Source organism: Dermacentor andersoni, chromosome 1 (assembly GCF_023375885.2).
Source record: "Dermacentor andersoni chromosome 1, qqDerAnde1_hic_scaffold, whole genome shotgun sequence".
In the NCBI taxonomy this organism is placed as follows: domain Eukaryota; kingdom Metazoa; phylum Arthropoda; class Arachnida; order Ixodida; family Ixodidae; genus Dermacentor; species Dermacentor andersoni.
Genome location: NC_092814.1, coordinates 173,615,635 through 173,631,318, shown reverse-complemented (window position 1 = coordinate 173,631,318; position 15,684 = coordinate 173,615,635). Strand labels below are relative to the sequence as shown.

The 15,684-nt window shown below is 48.5% G+C and overlaps 1 protein-coding gene across 1 annotated transcript in view; it reads right to left on the bottom strand.

Annotated features, from left to right (window-relative positions):
• The window catches only part of ush (Zinc finger protein ush), a 491,478-nt gene extending 479,935 nt beyond the window's left edge, over positions 1 to 11,543 (bottom strand). Inside the window, exon 1 of the mRNA XM_050194693.2 lies at positions 10,776 to 11,543. Coding sequence (XP_050050650.1) covers positions 10,776 to 10,815 — 40 coding nt within the window. The 5' untranslated portion in view covers positions 10,816 to 11,543. The remainder of the gene's footprint in view (positions 1 to 10,775) is intronic.
• Between the last annotated feature and the right edge of the window lie 4,141 nt (positions 11,544 to 15,684).

Below are 15,684 nucleotides of genomic sequence, written 5' to 3'. Positions count from 1 at the left end.
ATTCTTGCGTTCCTTCTAAACTTCTACATGGCCCCACTGCACTATTGAACTACGGTATTATGACGTGAGAAATATTGTTCGACAGTCTGCGACGCATTTCAAGCAATTAGGCTTACGGCACGGAACCTAGACTTTTGACACAGTTAGCGCAAACAGCTCGGCCCTCGTGGCACAGTTACAGTAAGTTGAATTATAATGACTCGTACTGCGAGATGTTTGCGACGCTTTCTATGAGCCCAACATTATTTTAACTTATTTCGGTTATTTTTTGGGCACGCTGGTCGCACAGGGTGCTGTGACGCAGTTTCGCATGCACCGAGTGTTACTGGAACAAGTTCTGGCGCTTTCCCTAACCCCAACATTACTATAACTATTTCGTTACTTTTTGGGGTACAGTCGCGTTCATAAATTTGGAGATCATGCGAGCCCGTGGCCGTGTGCATGCGCGCGCCGTCTGGCGGCTCGGTGCCTGCTGTGGAGAGTGTCGCAGGGCGCATGCCCGCCGTGGTTGCTCAGTGGCTATGGTGTTGGGCTGCTGAGCACGAGGTCGCGGGATCGAATCCCGGCCACGGCGGGATTCGATCCGGAGTTTCCGGAGTCCTCCACTACGGCGTGCCTCATAGTCAGAAACTGGTTTTGGCACGTGATACCCCATAATTTAATTTTAATTTTTACCCTTTCCTTCTTCGTTTCTTTCTCTCAAGTTCATGTATAGACGCACAAGCTTTCCATGCTAACGGCAGCGCCAGATCGCATAGCCAATAGCTAGCGGAGGAATCATGCAGGGAAATATTACAAAAAAAAATACCACATATTACAGGGATGGCAGACGAGATTTACGTCCCCCTCACCATTCCCTTACCGCCCATCAGAGTTCAATCTGGCGCCAGATCCAGACCAAAGCATTTATTTCTCCATATCTGGCACATTTATTTTACCATGTCTCCGTAACCCACAATGCACCACCTGCCGAGCGTCCCGGGCAGATCTTCTCCACTATTTGTGGAGCTGCCCCACGCCCATGGCGGTATAGCCCAGTCCCAACCCTTCCTTTTCCTCGTGGGAGGCCATTCTTCGGGCCACTTGCTCGGATGACCAGCTCTTGCTAGTGGACCGTGCTTGCCTAGAGATGTGGGCCAGGGGGCTCCCGGACGTCTAGGGGCCCAACCACATTTAAATGGATCCAATAAAGTTTTATCCATTCATCCATCCATGCAGGGAACGTTACCCGATAACGATGCTCTCTAACCAGCGTTGATAACGAGGCAAGCGTTCCCAATCCCTCCGTATTCTATATATACATGCATATACGTATGTGCACAACTGTGCCTGCCGTATGCATTGGAATGCTGCCGTGGGTCGTTGCTGTGATAAGGAAGCTCGCTTATCAGGTTCTAGTAAGCCATGAAACGGGCGCGCATCTGTTGCTGTTCAGAATGGCGTCTCATTTCTGTCCTAGCCCAAGCGGCTCGCATCAGCAGATCTTTTAGGAAGCTGAAGCAGCCGGAACACCATCTGGCCAGTGTCCGGTGAACATATATTGCCACGCCTCTACATTTTTTTTTTCGCTGCGTCTACTCGCCGTGCTGGCTACACGCTTGTACTGCTAAGCGCTGTTGTGGGTTCGATTACCTGCCATGGCGACTCTGATTAAACGGTGGCGAAATTCAAAATTCAAAAGCGTCAATGCGCATAGATCTGGTACACGCTAAAAAAAGAAGTATCCGCTGTGGTTGCTTAGTGGCTATGGTGTTGGTGTGCTAAGCACGAGGTCACGGGATCGAATCCCGGCCACGGCGGCCGCATTTCCATGGGGGAGAAATGCGAAAACACCCGTGTACTTAGGTTTAGATGCACGTTAAAGAACTCCAGGTGGGCCAAATTTCCGGAGTCCCCCACTACGGCGTACGTCATAATCAGATCGTGGTTTTGGCACGTTAAACCCCAGAATTCACTCATTCCTTAGGGCAGGGTACCTAAGTAATCAAATAAATTGAAGCTTAATATATTACACATTCGCAAGAACCTGAGCTGCAGGCACTGCCCAGTTAACTGCTTTATTTAAACGTCAACTTCTCGCCCACATTTATGATGCAGCTGCTTCCTCCTGCAGGAGGCTGTTCATACTTCGACCATTAAACTGAATTAGACTTCATTTTCAAGGGATATTTAGCACCGTTTGACGCACTTGTATTCTTACCGGCCTTAGCAAGAAAACCTGCGTGTGGACACCCACTCTGTGCAGTAAGTGCACCGACGAGAAACGTGCTTAGAAACCCTTCAAGATAAAGTATTGCAGCTTCAAAAGCGGGTCAGACATGATTTGAAGCTGCTTGGAACCTTGTGTCGCCATGATGCATTCGTTCTGTAACCTGCAGGAGCGATCGGTTCAAAGAACAAGTGCCTGTGCAGTATATAATGCCATCGATGCGGAAAATACTGCGCGAACCGCGAAGGTTGACACTATAGGGGAGCTCACGGATGTGGGTTAGCAGCCGCTTCTGTACGCAGCACATTACAGAAGTGAACAGAGCAATATAATGAAATTAGCTTCATGAACGTAGGCCCAGAATATTTCCATGTAAGTATAACTTTCTAAGGTTTTAAAAAATCACGAGCACATTAAAGAACATCGATTCGCTCAAACCCGACTGACACCTGTCTAACAGCAGGAAGCACCTGTAGCTAGTAAAACTGCTTAATCATTCGTTTTATGCCCCTTGCCCCCCCCCCCCCCCCCCCTCCCACACACACTTTACAAAAGCAATCTCGAACCATAATCAACGCAATGGAAACCCGGCTTGTAGCTATAGTACTTGCCTTGTCTGATGCGTAGAATTGCTTATAAGAACGGCATTAGCAGTTCCGTTAACAGATTCATTACTGCCAACCGATATTGTTCTTCGATGCACAAACAGTTCAGGAGAGACTAAGATTTATTATATTTGGAATAAAAATGTTTCAAAATAACATTCGCTTAGGCACGGTTCACCACCGCTCACTCCGAGTGGACCGTCCAGCATAATGACATGGACGCGGCTGGCCCGTATTCCCAAAAAAGATATTAAGCTAGAATTATTCGTAGAATAAAGTTCCAGCCAATTCTGACGCTGGAAATATCATTAGAGATCATGACCGCACAATGCAAAGAACACTTACGGACGAAAACCTTTGTGAATACGTGTGCTGTTTCGGAGTGGCAGCATGTTATATATGCACGCGGATAGTAGGAAGCACCCAAAGATGCGACTATAGAACTAGTATATGAAAAGGCTGTTCAAGCATTAAGCGCACATTCCGAGAGCGGTGACTGCCGGTACGCCTTCAGCGATGAAAGCTTAGCTCGGAAAGGCTTCAGATAGACCACTAAATGTGGCGCCAGGTTTCTTGAAAAAGTACTCGCGAAGCAGAGCGAAACTGGATGTGTCGTCGTTCCCAAGGAAACCGGCGTAGGGCGCTGTTTAAGTGGAAAGATTTAACGATGCCACTTGGATCAACGTTGCCGATCATTAGGTACATGTCACTAAGGCAGACGTCCGCAGGTTACTGCGCTGAATTGGCCACTCTGAGAATTCGCCATAACAGCCCATTCTAAATGCATGGACATTAAGCTGGCCGGTGTTACACTGCGCGCAACCGCACGAGAAAAAGCGCTGTCACAGTGGGGGACCAAGAATTGAATTGGGAAACATGCAAGAGCAGTATTGTTGTTTTAAACACAAAAGGAAAAGGACGCGGACATCGTAACTGTCTGAACTTTCGGGGGACAACAGTTGGGCAACGTGACACGCCCAAACAGAAGTTGGAAACAAGTGGGCTTCGTTTGTCATAACCTGCCTCCATCAAGAATTAACGGCGACGAAATGTTGCCTTAATCATCACTGGTTGGCGGCTCTGCACGTGTGTGAGATTAACTTCGTGCGCCAGAGGGACGCGTTGCGATGGATACGTGGCAGAGCAGCGGACGTTTATGGTGAAGGACCACGCGTAAAGCAACGGCCGAATAAGCGGCTCCGCTGAGGAGAGACGTGGGTGCGCTCGTGTCCGCAAACGAGCTGCACGATGATAGCACAGTTGTTTCGCACTACAATAACCATCGCTATACAGTGCCCGAATTCTGTTAGCATGGCTCTCTTGACCACGGAAAATACACCCAGGCCATATCACGCTTGAAATTGAACTGAGTATAGATTGAAACTCGCCTTTTCCCGTGCACTTTACCTCGTGCGCAGTGCGCTGCGCTAGTTGTCTGAGGTGGCGACATCGCCGCACGCCAGGCAGCAGTGAAAGATTTGATGCACATGGAGAACTTTGTTGCGGTGTTACAGGACCGCGCTTAATAAAATAAAAATATTTACATACCACTTCCTGACCTGTTTCACAACAGGAAAGTAATGGCACCCAATGCAGAGCCTTTCCAACGTTTTTATTTTTCACTCCTTTCTATGCTAAGACCTTCCCACTTGTGAAGGCAGGCGTATGTTACGTATGTTAAATTTTCTTCTTACATGTAATGACAGTGATTGGGTGCATCTGCTTGATTAATCTTGTGGGCTCCAAATGATGTCAGCATATTCTAGTGCTGGTCTAATTAGCATCTTATAGGCGATTAACTTCACTTCAGGTGGAGCGTTACGTAGTTTTCTTTTGAGAAAAGGTAGCTTTCTTTGCACTTTCGAACAACGAGCCGCTATATGTGTTTCCCAACCAAGGTTAGATGTTAATGTAACTCCTGAGTCCTTTACGTGATCCCTTTTAGGAATTTCCAAATTTCACAATTTGTAAGGAAAGTTAAAGGGGTTGAGACACCAAATTTTGAGGCTATAAGAAGTCTGTTGTAGGCTGCTTCTGTATGCGAGGAGACCCACAACGAGGTATTGGACGCTGCAAACATTTCAAAATAATTTTAATTCAGCTACAAAAAGTCATTAAAAGCTCCTTCTCGTGGTCGAGATTCATCGCTAGCGCTAGCGCGGCTGTTCTGACGTTACTGCGGAGGAACGAAAATATTGACCTCATAGCAGGCACGTACCCAGAGGGGGGGTCTGGGCTATTAACAGAGAAAATCACCCGTTGGTTCCCATTACTCTGTGGAAGCAATCACTGGTTAGGTGCCAAGCGGGCACAGTTGTTGTGGTTCAAGTATTTTTCGTGCTAGCCTGACAGCGTTTCTTCATGCACGTATTTTACGCATACGGTAATTTTACTTATTTCTATAATTTACCGTGGCCACATAAATCCCGGATTTAGAGTATACCTGTCGCTAAATCTAGATGATGATCGGTAAGGAACAGTCACTATGCGTAAAATTTTTTTTTTTATTCTAAACAATTACGTCTGCGGGAATATCTTTGTAAACAATCGTATGGTAGAAACTACAGGCTAAATGAGGCTCGTTGTTGCCGTACAACGAATTTAATATGAAACATAAGCTTCATAAACGCTAATACAAAAATCCACTAGGTCGTACGAAGCCAGAAGGATGATGTTTAGGCAAATCAATGTAGGGCCAATAAATCACATGGGAACTTAAAGGCCATATGCTGACGGCGGACTTACATTTCCCTCTAGTGCATTCTCAGTAGGAAACTCTAAGCACGCGGGCACCACACTGCCGCCTTGAGGCAGATTTGAGTAGTCTTTCCCGATGGCAGAAGCTTTTTAGAGTGGCTATGTGATGTCGCAATCTCAGGGCACACGCCGAGTTCGAGCGTCTTGCAAACAAAATAAGCGGGGGAAAGCCGGTGCGTATAGTACCATAGCACCAGCCGCGAAAAATGCATGTAAAAAAGAACGGGGCAGCAAAATGCAGTCACACATGTCGCCAAAGCGTTGCTCCTTTTTGTTGGGGAAAGACGTCCCATCAAGCAATACCGTTGCTCTTGGCAACACAAATACTGACCAGCACGATGGTATACACGCTGGTTAGTCGCTGAAACATGTTCGGCAGTGGGACACACCAGAGACACTTCCTTACAGCTCTGATAGCGTAAGCTGGGCTGACCACACTGAATATCGCCTCTGATACGCTCCGCCTCAGCACAAGTACGTTGTGACAATGAATGGAAGTTCGCAACCATGGCATCAGCCATCCTAAGTCATTGCGAGGATGATGGACCTAGCATGACTTTTATGATGCCACTGTTTGCAGGAGATTATAGCATAGTTTACCACGTGAGTGCACGGCATCGCAACAGCGTAACTTCACAAGCCCAGCTAAGCTTGACGTCCACTCTACGAGCCTGAAAGCGCTAGCGACGAAGCATCTCGATTCCTCCTAAACTATGCTACACAAGAGTGTTAACGCAGTGCATACACGTGAGTATAGTGGGGCGGCGGGAAAGGTACCTGTCAATGCTCTACGCTACCATTTCCAGTTCGTAGGAGGCCCAATAACGTCGTCGCAAAGCTAGGCTACCACCTTGTGACATTGCAATAGCGGCAAACTTGCACTCTTCAGAAATTGGTCTTGCAAACCATTTAGGGCACAACTGCACCTGAAACCAGCGCGAAGCAAACACTATAGAGTAAACGAATAAAACTTAACATGTAGTTACCCTCTCTAAAACGAGTCGGTCCGGTTGCCTGATATGTGTTGCCTAGCTAAGAGCGCATTTTAAGCAGCAAAATAAGTTTCAGCTCTGCGCTCGCTGATTCGACAAATTAGGGCCGCAAAGGGCGGTTTAAGGTTATACAGGTCAAAACAGCGTGCGGTACCCAGAATCCGACGGCAGGATAAGAAAGAATAAATAAACAAGCTCGTGCATCAAACGTATGATAAACGACGGAACGTGTAACATTCGTGATAAAGAAGAGCACACAGATACGGGAAGAGTGTCGTGTCTCCCTGCGCCTCACGCCAGTTTAGCAAAACAAGAGCAAAACTTTTCGTGGTTACGCTCGCGAAATCTAAATAAAAGAAACCGCAACTTGCTGTGAAAATACACACCGAGCCAATATTCAGCGCTGTGTGCACAGTTAACACACTTCTTTGCAACGGTTGGTGCAGGCGCACCATGACTGCCTCGACTCAAGAAGGTCACCTGAACTATTCTGCAGCAGAACAGCAGCCGTCAGCATTTGCAGGTGGTCTCATTCTCATGCACTGAAGAGGCCAAATGCTTGTTAACTTCGGTGATCTGACGAGAACCACCGTATTCAGTGTTATACTGTTGATGGTCCAAAGAAAATTGTGCTTTCTAAATGATTTTTTTTTTGCGCTGCCCTTCAGGCGTGAATTGGAAATGGTCGTTTCTAAACCGAATCACACCCGAGGGTCAGCACAATAATTCTGCAGTGGCGTCTTCGGTTCCTCTTTGAGTTCAGACAAACGTCCGAAATTGCCACGCAAACTAGTGATTATGCTCCCCATTTCGGTAACGAACCCACCAGAATCAGCTCGCACTCGACATCAGTAGCCTGCGCCGGGCAACTGACCACTCTGCTTCATCAGATGGAACTTTCTCACCCTCTCTCTAGAACACGGGGGAAAACCTGTAGATCACCAGCACAATTTTAAAACACTGGCACAATTCCCCTTATTGTGCGGGGGATTTTCAGAAAGCTGCAGAGACATGGCGCAACCAAGGAGGTTATACTAACTGGATGGAACGCGCTGCGAAAGCTAAATTGCACAATGCAGTAAGGTCCTTCGGCGGGACGGCCGGTGCGGACGTGACGAGGAATCGTACAACTCCGGCACAGTATAGCATCCAGTGATCCTCGTTACCATGCGAGAGATGCGGCACAGGCACGAGAGCTGCCGGTGCGCGGCTGCAGCAGGAGAAGCTAAGATATCGACGAAAGACTTCCAACTGTAGGTAGTCAAAGGAGAACAGCCAGCAGTTAAAATAATATATATATATATATATCCTCTCGTAAGTCGGTGAAGATGACCACTGCTTGAGCTCTTCGACCTAGAATAGAAACAAAAGTTACCCGCAGAGCAGCTAGTTCCCTGGCTGTAGCTTAAGTGCGGTGGCTAAGTGTGACAGAGGTGGTAGCACACAGTGACGGAATCTGATGATATAAGTGTGACAAAGCGATCGGTGTATATTTGCCCGAGTGAGTACTGCAGCAGTGAGAAAAACACCCAAGAGCAAAATATAGTTACGTGGGAGACATCGCACGAGACTCAGGTTGTTCAAATCGTTGCCTGTCTTAGGGATACGACGACCCTCAGTTATAGCACACACGCAGGCTACGTAAAGGATATTCAAGAAGAGGATGTAAGCGAAATTCCAGCTGAATGACAGAAACAGCACACTGCGGAACATTACCGAGATTTTGATGCGCACTGTGGGGCAGTAACCAGACTGTGTTGGAGGGTTCTGCCCGTTGCTTATGCATGGGCAAAATGTCGCACTGCGTCTTCGTGTCAAGAATAGAAGGACAGGGCCGTTATTTATTAATACTGCGATGATAGATACAGTGGAATAAATTTATTCGTTGCTACGGGCTGAGACCATTTTTCCCTCCAGAAGGAGTGCAGGGTGGTTATCGCACGAGGATTGTCGCGCGAAGCGGCAGTCAGTGCCAAGCCATTCAGGTGCCAACCAGTTTGTGCGCGAGGCTTGCGTGAGGCTCGATTGCAGTTGGGCCCACGGGAGCCGGAAAGCGCGCAGCCTGCCAACGTGCAGACCGTGCTCGCATCGTTCGGCGTCGAGCAGTGCGCGACAAACCTGTGGACAAAAAAAGTAGGGCGGCTGACCTCCGCCCGTAAGAGCGCCGTCATTTACCCGCTCAAGTGAAAGCGGCGCTGGCAGCCCACTTGGAAGGCGCTACCTTATTACTGCTCCGGGCATTTTCCGCATGCTTTAATGAATTCGCTTGGTTGGGCGTTGAAGGACCGAGCGTATCGAAAAGGCCACGGAAAGACAGCAGTAACGTTCCCGCTTCCTGTAACGTAACGTGCACTCGATCCGCCTGTTTTTAGCAAATGTTATTGCGTTCGCCGGACCACGCGGTTGGGCTTTTTTCTTTCTCATTTGTAAATGACAGCATCCGGAATCAGTACACTTCTTTTGAATGTCGGTGCAGCGTTTAATGACGTCGCTATTGCGTTGCTCTTCTTTTGCCACACTAACTCGAGATTCCGCTTGAATATTTGAGAACTAAAGTCGTTGCCACGTCGCTGGTGTTCCGTAGATGAATGAATGAATTATAGAGTTTTACGTGCCAAAACCATGATTTGATTATGAGGCACGCCATAGTGGGGGAACTCCGGATGAATTTTTCAGCACCAGGGAATCTTTAACGTGCCCCTAATGGATGGGACACAGGCATTTTTGCAGTTCGCCCCGTCGAAATGCGGTTGGCGCGGCCGGGATTTGATCCCGCGACCTCGTGCTTAGCAGCGCAGCGCCACGGCCACTAAGCCACCGCGACGGTTCGTTCCGTAGATCGAGCTACATATTATTTCGTTAAATTGTAATGTAGCGCCTTCATCCCAGTTAAGGCACGAAACAGAGGCAACGAGAAGAGGAGGCCCGGCGTGCAGGCTGCCCGGCCGCCAGCGTCCTTCGGCAGGAATCCATCGCTTCGAAGTTCCGCAAGAGCACTTGGAGCACTGACGATTACGCACAAAGCGCGGCATTAACAAACACGCAACACTTGGCGAATGTCTCAAGTTTGTGAAATAAAAATGAATTTATGTTCGATCAAGTCTCACGGGCGTCGTGAAACCACGTTCGCGCGTGTGCATGAAAGGCCCAACCATGATGGAAGCTCTTCGTCTACTCTCATCAACATATGATGACCCAGTGTAGAAATGAGGAATTCCCGAGTGAATTCTACGAAAACTGTGAGTGTGTGGGTTATGTCAAAATAAATACTTTCATGAAAAGAGGCAGCAGCAGAAGCAGCTGCAGTTGAATGCTTTGTTAGTACTTGTGAAGAACCTGAACAGCCACGTCTTTCTGGCTTTTCAATGTCACGACGTTGTATGAACGCGCAGTGAGTATGCAGCAGACGATGAGTATGCAGACACCATGAGTATGCAGCAAACGATGGCATCATGGTTCTATTGTAGATGCCTTCCAAAGCTTTACATTGTTCACGTACATGCTTGTTAATAGCAGAATTCGCCCAAGCTCGCACGGTCAGGAGGGAAGCAAGCACGCCATGCGAGTAAACACACACACATGCAATGCAGTAAAAACTCTTCGCGAAACGGTGGGGATGACGAAGCCATGCAGATTCATGACGAAATTTCAATCACGTTGAGCAAAGAAACAAAAAGGAAACGTGAGGAATCAAAAAAGAGTGAGCGTACTGTTGCTCCGTGCACACAACGGGATGCAACAGTGACGGTCATGACTGCGTCGGTGGGGCTGACGAACCACGCGCAGGGCTTTCCTGCGCGTGGCTGGTTAGCTATAACAGCGCATATAGAAGGCCAAGCAGCTTTCCCGTCGTAGGAAAGAACAGCGACGACCAGTCGGTGTTCCTTCCTCCCGACGGGTTCCCGCGTCACGCGGAGTCTGCCAGCTTTATACCATTCGGCTCGCGCGATGAACTGAGTGCAACATATCAAGACAGGTTACACATGTAACTGCGCTGCACGCACAAACGAGACGAACGATACCACTTATAAGTTTGCGGCAGATCTGCAAACCCCTTTCACCCCTTTCACTCTCTTCTTGATGGTACTCCGTAAGGAACCCAGAAACGTGCATAACGAACACAGGAGCGGCCGCGGTCACCGTGACACGACGAACAACACAACTCGATGCAGGGATTGCTGGGCGTAACAGGGTGCAGCGCTCGCTACTCACTTTTCAGTGGCTTGGGGTTGGATTGCTTCCGCCGTGACATTGAAGCTGTGCGTGCGGGCGTTCAGAAACGCTGATTGGTCAGCGGACCGAAGAAACGCACAAGGAAAAACTGCTGACTGCTTCGTCGTCTTCGTCTAACATCGTCAGACGGCACCCGTCTGTCACAAGAGCACACGCGTCACCCGGCACGGCACGTTGTGCGCATCGGGAGATATACGAGCACAGCTGTCACCCGCTATCACATGTCACCAGGTGGTACGCACACGAGGGAACCAAGAGCTTCGCCAGGTCGGGGCAGCACCGAATGCAGCCCACGTGGTGGGACAGCGGTTAGGCGGGCTGCTGGTACGCGCGTCGGAGCTTGCGTAACGGTCGCCGCCTAGAAAGACAGCTCATGATCTTTGCCGCGCTCTGACCCAGGTGCGGAAGACAGTCCTTTGGGGGAGGCCTTCCATTTCGGCCTGGAGGACACCGCCCTCGGCTGCAACCGTATTTCCGCGCGCACGAACGAAGAGCGCCACTGGCCGCAGAGAGGCTGTCACGTGTCGACGGCACCACGCGCTCCGGAGACGCGCGCGCGGCGCTACTCGGTGCGCGCTGCGGTGTCTTCGCGATACTTGGTCACACGCGAGGTCCCGAGGAGGCCCCGGATACCGGTACGACGACGCCGATTCGTAGTACGCACAACGCCCGCACAGCGGCAAAGAGAAAGGGTGCGAAATGTCCTGGGACACAGCGCACACCGCACGTCTGGCGCCGAACGCCCGACTGCCGCCGGTGACCTGCGATGTACGCGACAGCGTCGGCAAGGAGGAAGGCGGGAGGAGAGCCGTGGAGGAGGGGTGCGGGGGGCGGGTTCGACAGCGCGCTCCTCGTTCGGTGCCTCTGCGCACGCGTCACGCGCAACAATAGCCGACGCCGAGCGCGCCAAAACGCGCGCGCAAATGGGAGCGCCAGCGCGCGCCCTTCGTTCGGAAGGAAAAACCGGAAACACGCGAAACCTAAAGCAAGAGGGCAGCCTCCGAGGAAACGGAGCGCGGGCGCGCTGAGAACGCCTACCGTGAGGGCTCGCCGATGGGCAAACGTCGGAAGGGCGCACTTCGCAGGTGAGACAACTGGCCCTGAATCGACGAGCGGCTCTGCCCCTGTCACGATCGGACCGGCCCGACTCCGAATTTGGTGCGACCTGCCCTGACCTAACGGGCCATGTCGGCGTGGCTCCCTACTACACTACACGCGTACGAGCGTGCAGGTTAACTGCGAATTCGAGCGGTCACCTTGGAACAACTTTTGACGCGAAACGCCTTGTAATAAACGGTCAGAGGGGGTCGCTTGCTGAAACTGATGCAACGAAAACATGTATCGCGTGCGGAGATGGTATCGCCACACATGACGCAATGGGAGCTAACTTTACAGAGAGGCGCCGCTCGACAGCACTTTTATCCATCCGAGCAGGAATGGTATCGTTTGAGAGAGCTCTCTATGTCATAGAAGGTGCAGCTTATGAGACTCAAACTGGTATTCATCAGTGGTTGTAAGACCTGCAAATGTGCAATATGCTGCAAATATTCACGCTTGTTCGGCTCTCCGCACCCACCTCCGCCCCCTTCAGTTCGACAAGTACGGCCAAAAAATCACGTGGACGTAGACTCGGGCAACAAGATAGAAGGATATTCAACCAACCCCTTTGACAACGGCGGAACGTGTACGCCTTCATAGTGAGCACAAAGGCAGGAGATGAGGCAAGCGCAGCAGCCCCAACCACACTGTAAGAAATAAATTTAAAAAACGCTAAATTTGTGTTTTTACTACAGGTTATTATTTTTATTACAGAAATCACGGTAATTAAGCCTCAGAGTGTCGATTCCACCGTCAATCTGCATCAAATCAACAGCCTTACCCCATATTTAACGCATTAAGACTTTTCTATAAACGCAAAGGAACCCTCGCATCACTTATACTCTAACACTGCATTGGATTTGACGTAAAGCTTTCATTGTTGTTCTTCTTCCTATATACTAATTAAAAATTAAATTATAGGGCTTTATGTTCCAAAACCACGATCTGATAATGAGGCACGCCGTAGTGGGGGACTCCGGAAATTTGGGCCAGATGAGGTTCTTTAACGAACACCTAAATCTAAGTACACGGCAGTTTTCTCATTTCACCCTCATCGAAATGCGGCCGCCGTGGCCGGGATTCGATCCCGCGACCTCGTGCTTAGCAGCCCAACACCATAGCCACTAAGCAACCACGGCGTGTATAATAATAATAATAATAATAATAATAATAATAATAATAATAATAATAATAATAATAATAATAATAATATTATTATTATTATTATTATTATTATTATTATTATTATTATTATTACACGGTCATGGAAATAGTCAGTTGCTGCTCAGCGAAAATGATGGACCGGAGTTGACATGGATGAAGTTGAAGAAACGAAGCGGACGCCAATTTGAGGTAGAGATGCTGGAGCAACTAAATCAATGCCGATACCTTCGCTCTTTATGAATTCGGAAGCTCCCATGGCGCCGCGGCTTCTCTTACAGATGACTGGCAAAAAAAGTAATGCAGTTCTTGGAGTGCAACGCTTCGTCGTTACAAATTTTTATGCTGCCTCCATTTTCAGCAGATATGGAGCACGAAATCAGAGAGCGCCAGTGCAGGCTGTAGAAGTCACATAGATATAACGCTCAGCAAGCGCGCCAACTACCGCTTCTGCTCCCCTTAAGAGTATTAAATGCATTTTATAAACTCGAAAAGTTGATTCGCCCTCGCATGTGACTCGAAGATCAGTGAATTCATTCTTATCCATCAAGTTTGCGAAAACGCAAAAAGCTGCTGTTTTTGTCGTAGAACTTGCACAGATATTTTGACAAAGGTGAAAGATGCCGCAGGTTTGTAAATCTACTGCAATTCGCCGTGAAACGCTTGCGGATGCGTGACGCTGTTTAGTGCCTTTAGAAAGTATTTGCTAATTGCGAACAGGCAGCTGCCAGCAAACGAAAGAAATGTGTCGGATAATTTCACATAAACCAAACGAAGCACAATGGCGATGAGAAAGAAAAGCATCTTGCATGTATATGTGCAATTTTATATGAACTGCGCTAGGCTGTTTTGCATCCTTACTGTTTCTGACGTTAACAGAGGCGTCTCTTCGGCTCCTGGAAGCATAGCTCAGTACGGAGGGATGAACGGCGTATCTCAGCTGATTGAATGACCATTTATTTGGGTTTCACGTAGCCTAGACTCACAGGCCACAAGCTCAGGCGAAATTAGCCACACAACTTTAACAGCTCATTGTGTAATTGCCAATGCATGCAGCTTGTAGTCTAGTCATTTAGTATACATTTTATTGAAAAAAAAAGAAATTTAAGCTCGAAAACTTTGCATTAGAGCTGGTTCAAAATTTTAGCCCTGGTGCGACATGGCAAGCGACATTAGCACACATTAGCACCCGCATTAGCATTAGCATTAGCATTAGCACCCGAATTAAGCACCAATCATGCTGTGGGATTTCCCAGGCTGTGACACGGCTAAAAAACAGACACCACGAGAAACTATTGCTTTACTTGTATTGCTCGGCGTGAAATATAGGCACTTTTCGTTGACTGATGTTATGGACCCGAATCTGAACAGGGGGCAATGAGAGGTGCCGTACCCAAGGGTACGGAATAAATTTGATCTTGGGTCTTCTCAACGTTCATTACAACGCAAAGATACCCCTGCCTGTATAGTCCGTCTTTAAAAAAACGACCACAATAGCCGGGTTTTAACCCACGGTCTTATGCAAAACAGCAGACCATCAAACTGATGCGCCTTGCTAGGAGCCTTCAGTGAAGCAGGTCTTTGAACATTGATAAGTTACAATTACCTGCATTCGCTCCCTTTCTTACCTAGCCCTCAGAAAAGTTACTCGGCTTGTACACGTCCCCTGCGAAAAGAAAAGGACATTGTTGATGTCTGCGGAAGTGAACATAACGCCACCAGGTAACTGCACACAAATGAGCAAGTAGACTTGCGAACTGAGGCGACCCGATATTAAAGACTATGTTAAGGAAGTCAGCCCTACTTCTGCATATCCTGAAACATACGCCCATCACCACCATATAGCAAGCTTGCATTGTTCTTTGTAAATAAGCTTTTCGGATTACGAGAACTGCACCAACAAAAGGACTTCTTTGCTTTCATAAGACACCGATGAAGCTGCACGACAATCCGATTGGACATAAAAGTTGGACGAGGCATAAGATAAACGAGGGAGGGGAGGCGGAGGCACTTTTTCGAGATTCTGCGCCCTTTTCTGCGCCACTGAGCCTCTACGCGTCTGTAAATTGCAACAAAGCTTCTGATTCACAGTCGACCAGCTGGCCACTCGCATAACGCGCGGCGTTTATCAAATCAGCCATTGCCGACTTGAGCTCGGCGGTGAAAGATGTTGACGTGGTCCTGCTTTTTTTTTATGTGCATTCTGTTTTTGTCCAGTAAACTGCGTGTGCCATCGCGCGAATTTCAATCTTGAAGGTCCGTACGCCACGTGATGTAAAAGCTGTGAACTAAAGGTGATGTCCAGAATTGCTGGGGTTGCTGCTCAGTCTGCTACGCCAAACTACAACAATCGCCAAACTACTCACTCAACAAACTTACATAGAATTACATAATAAATGGCTTTGATGCTGCATCATGTACAAATGATGTGTCACAGATAGCCAAACGTGTACAATGGATATGCGACAGGTGGATATTATTTTGACTGCATGCCCTAGCTGCAAACAAAAAATGAATCATGAATATGTACATTCAGTGTATGCAGTGTGCATGCGTGTGCGTGCGTGCGTGCGTGTGTGTGTGTGTGTGTGTGTGTGTGCGCGTGTGTGTGTGTGTGTGCGTGCGTGCG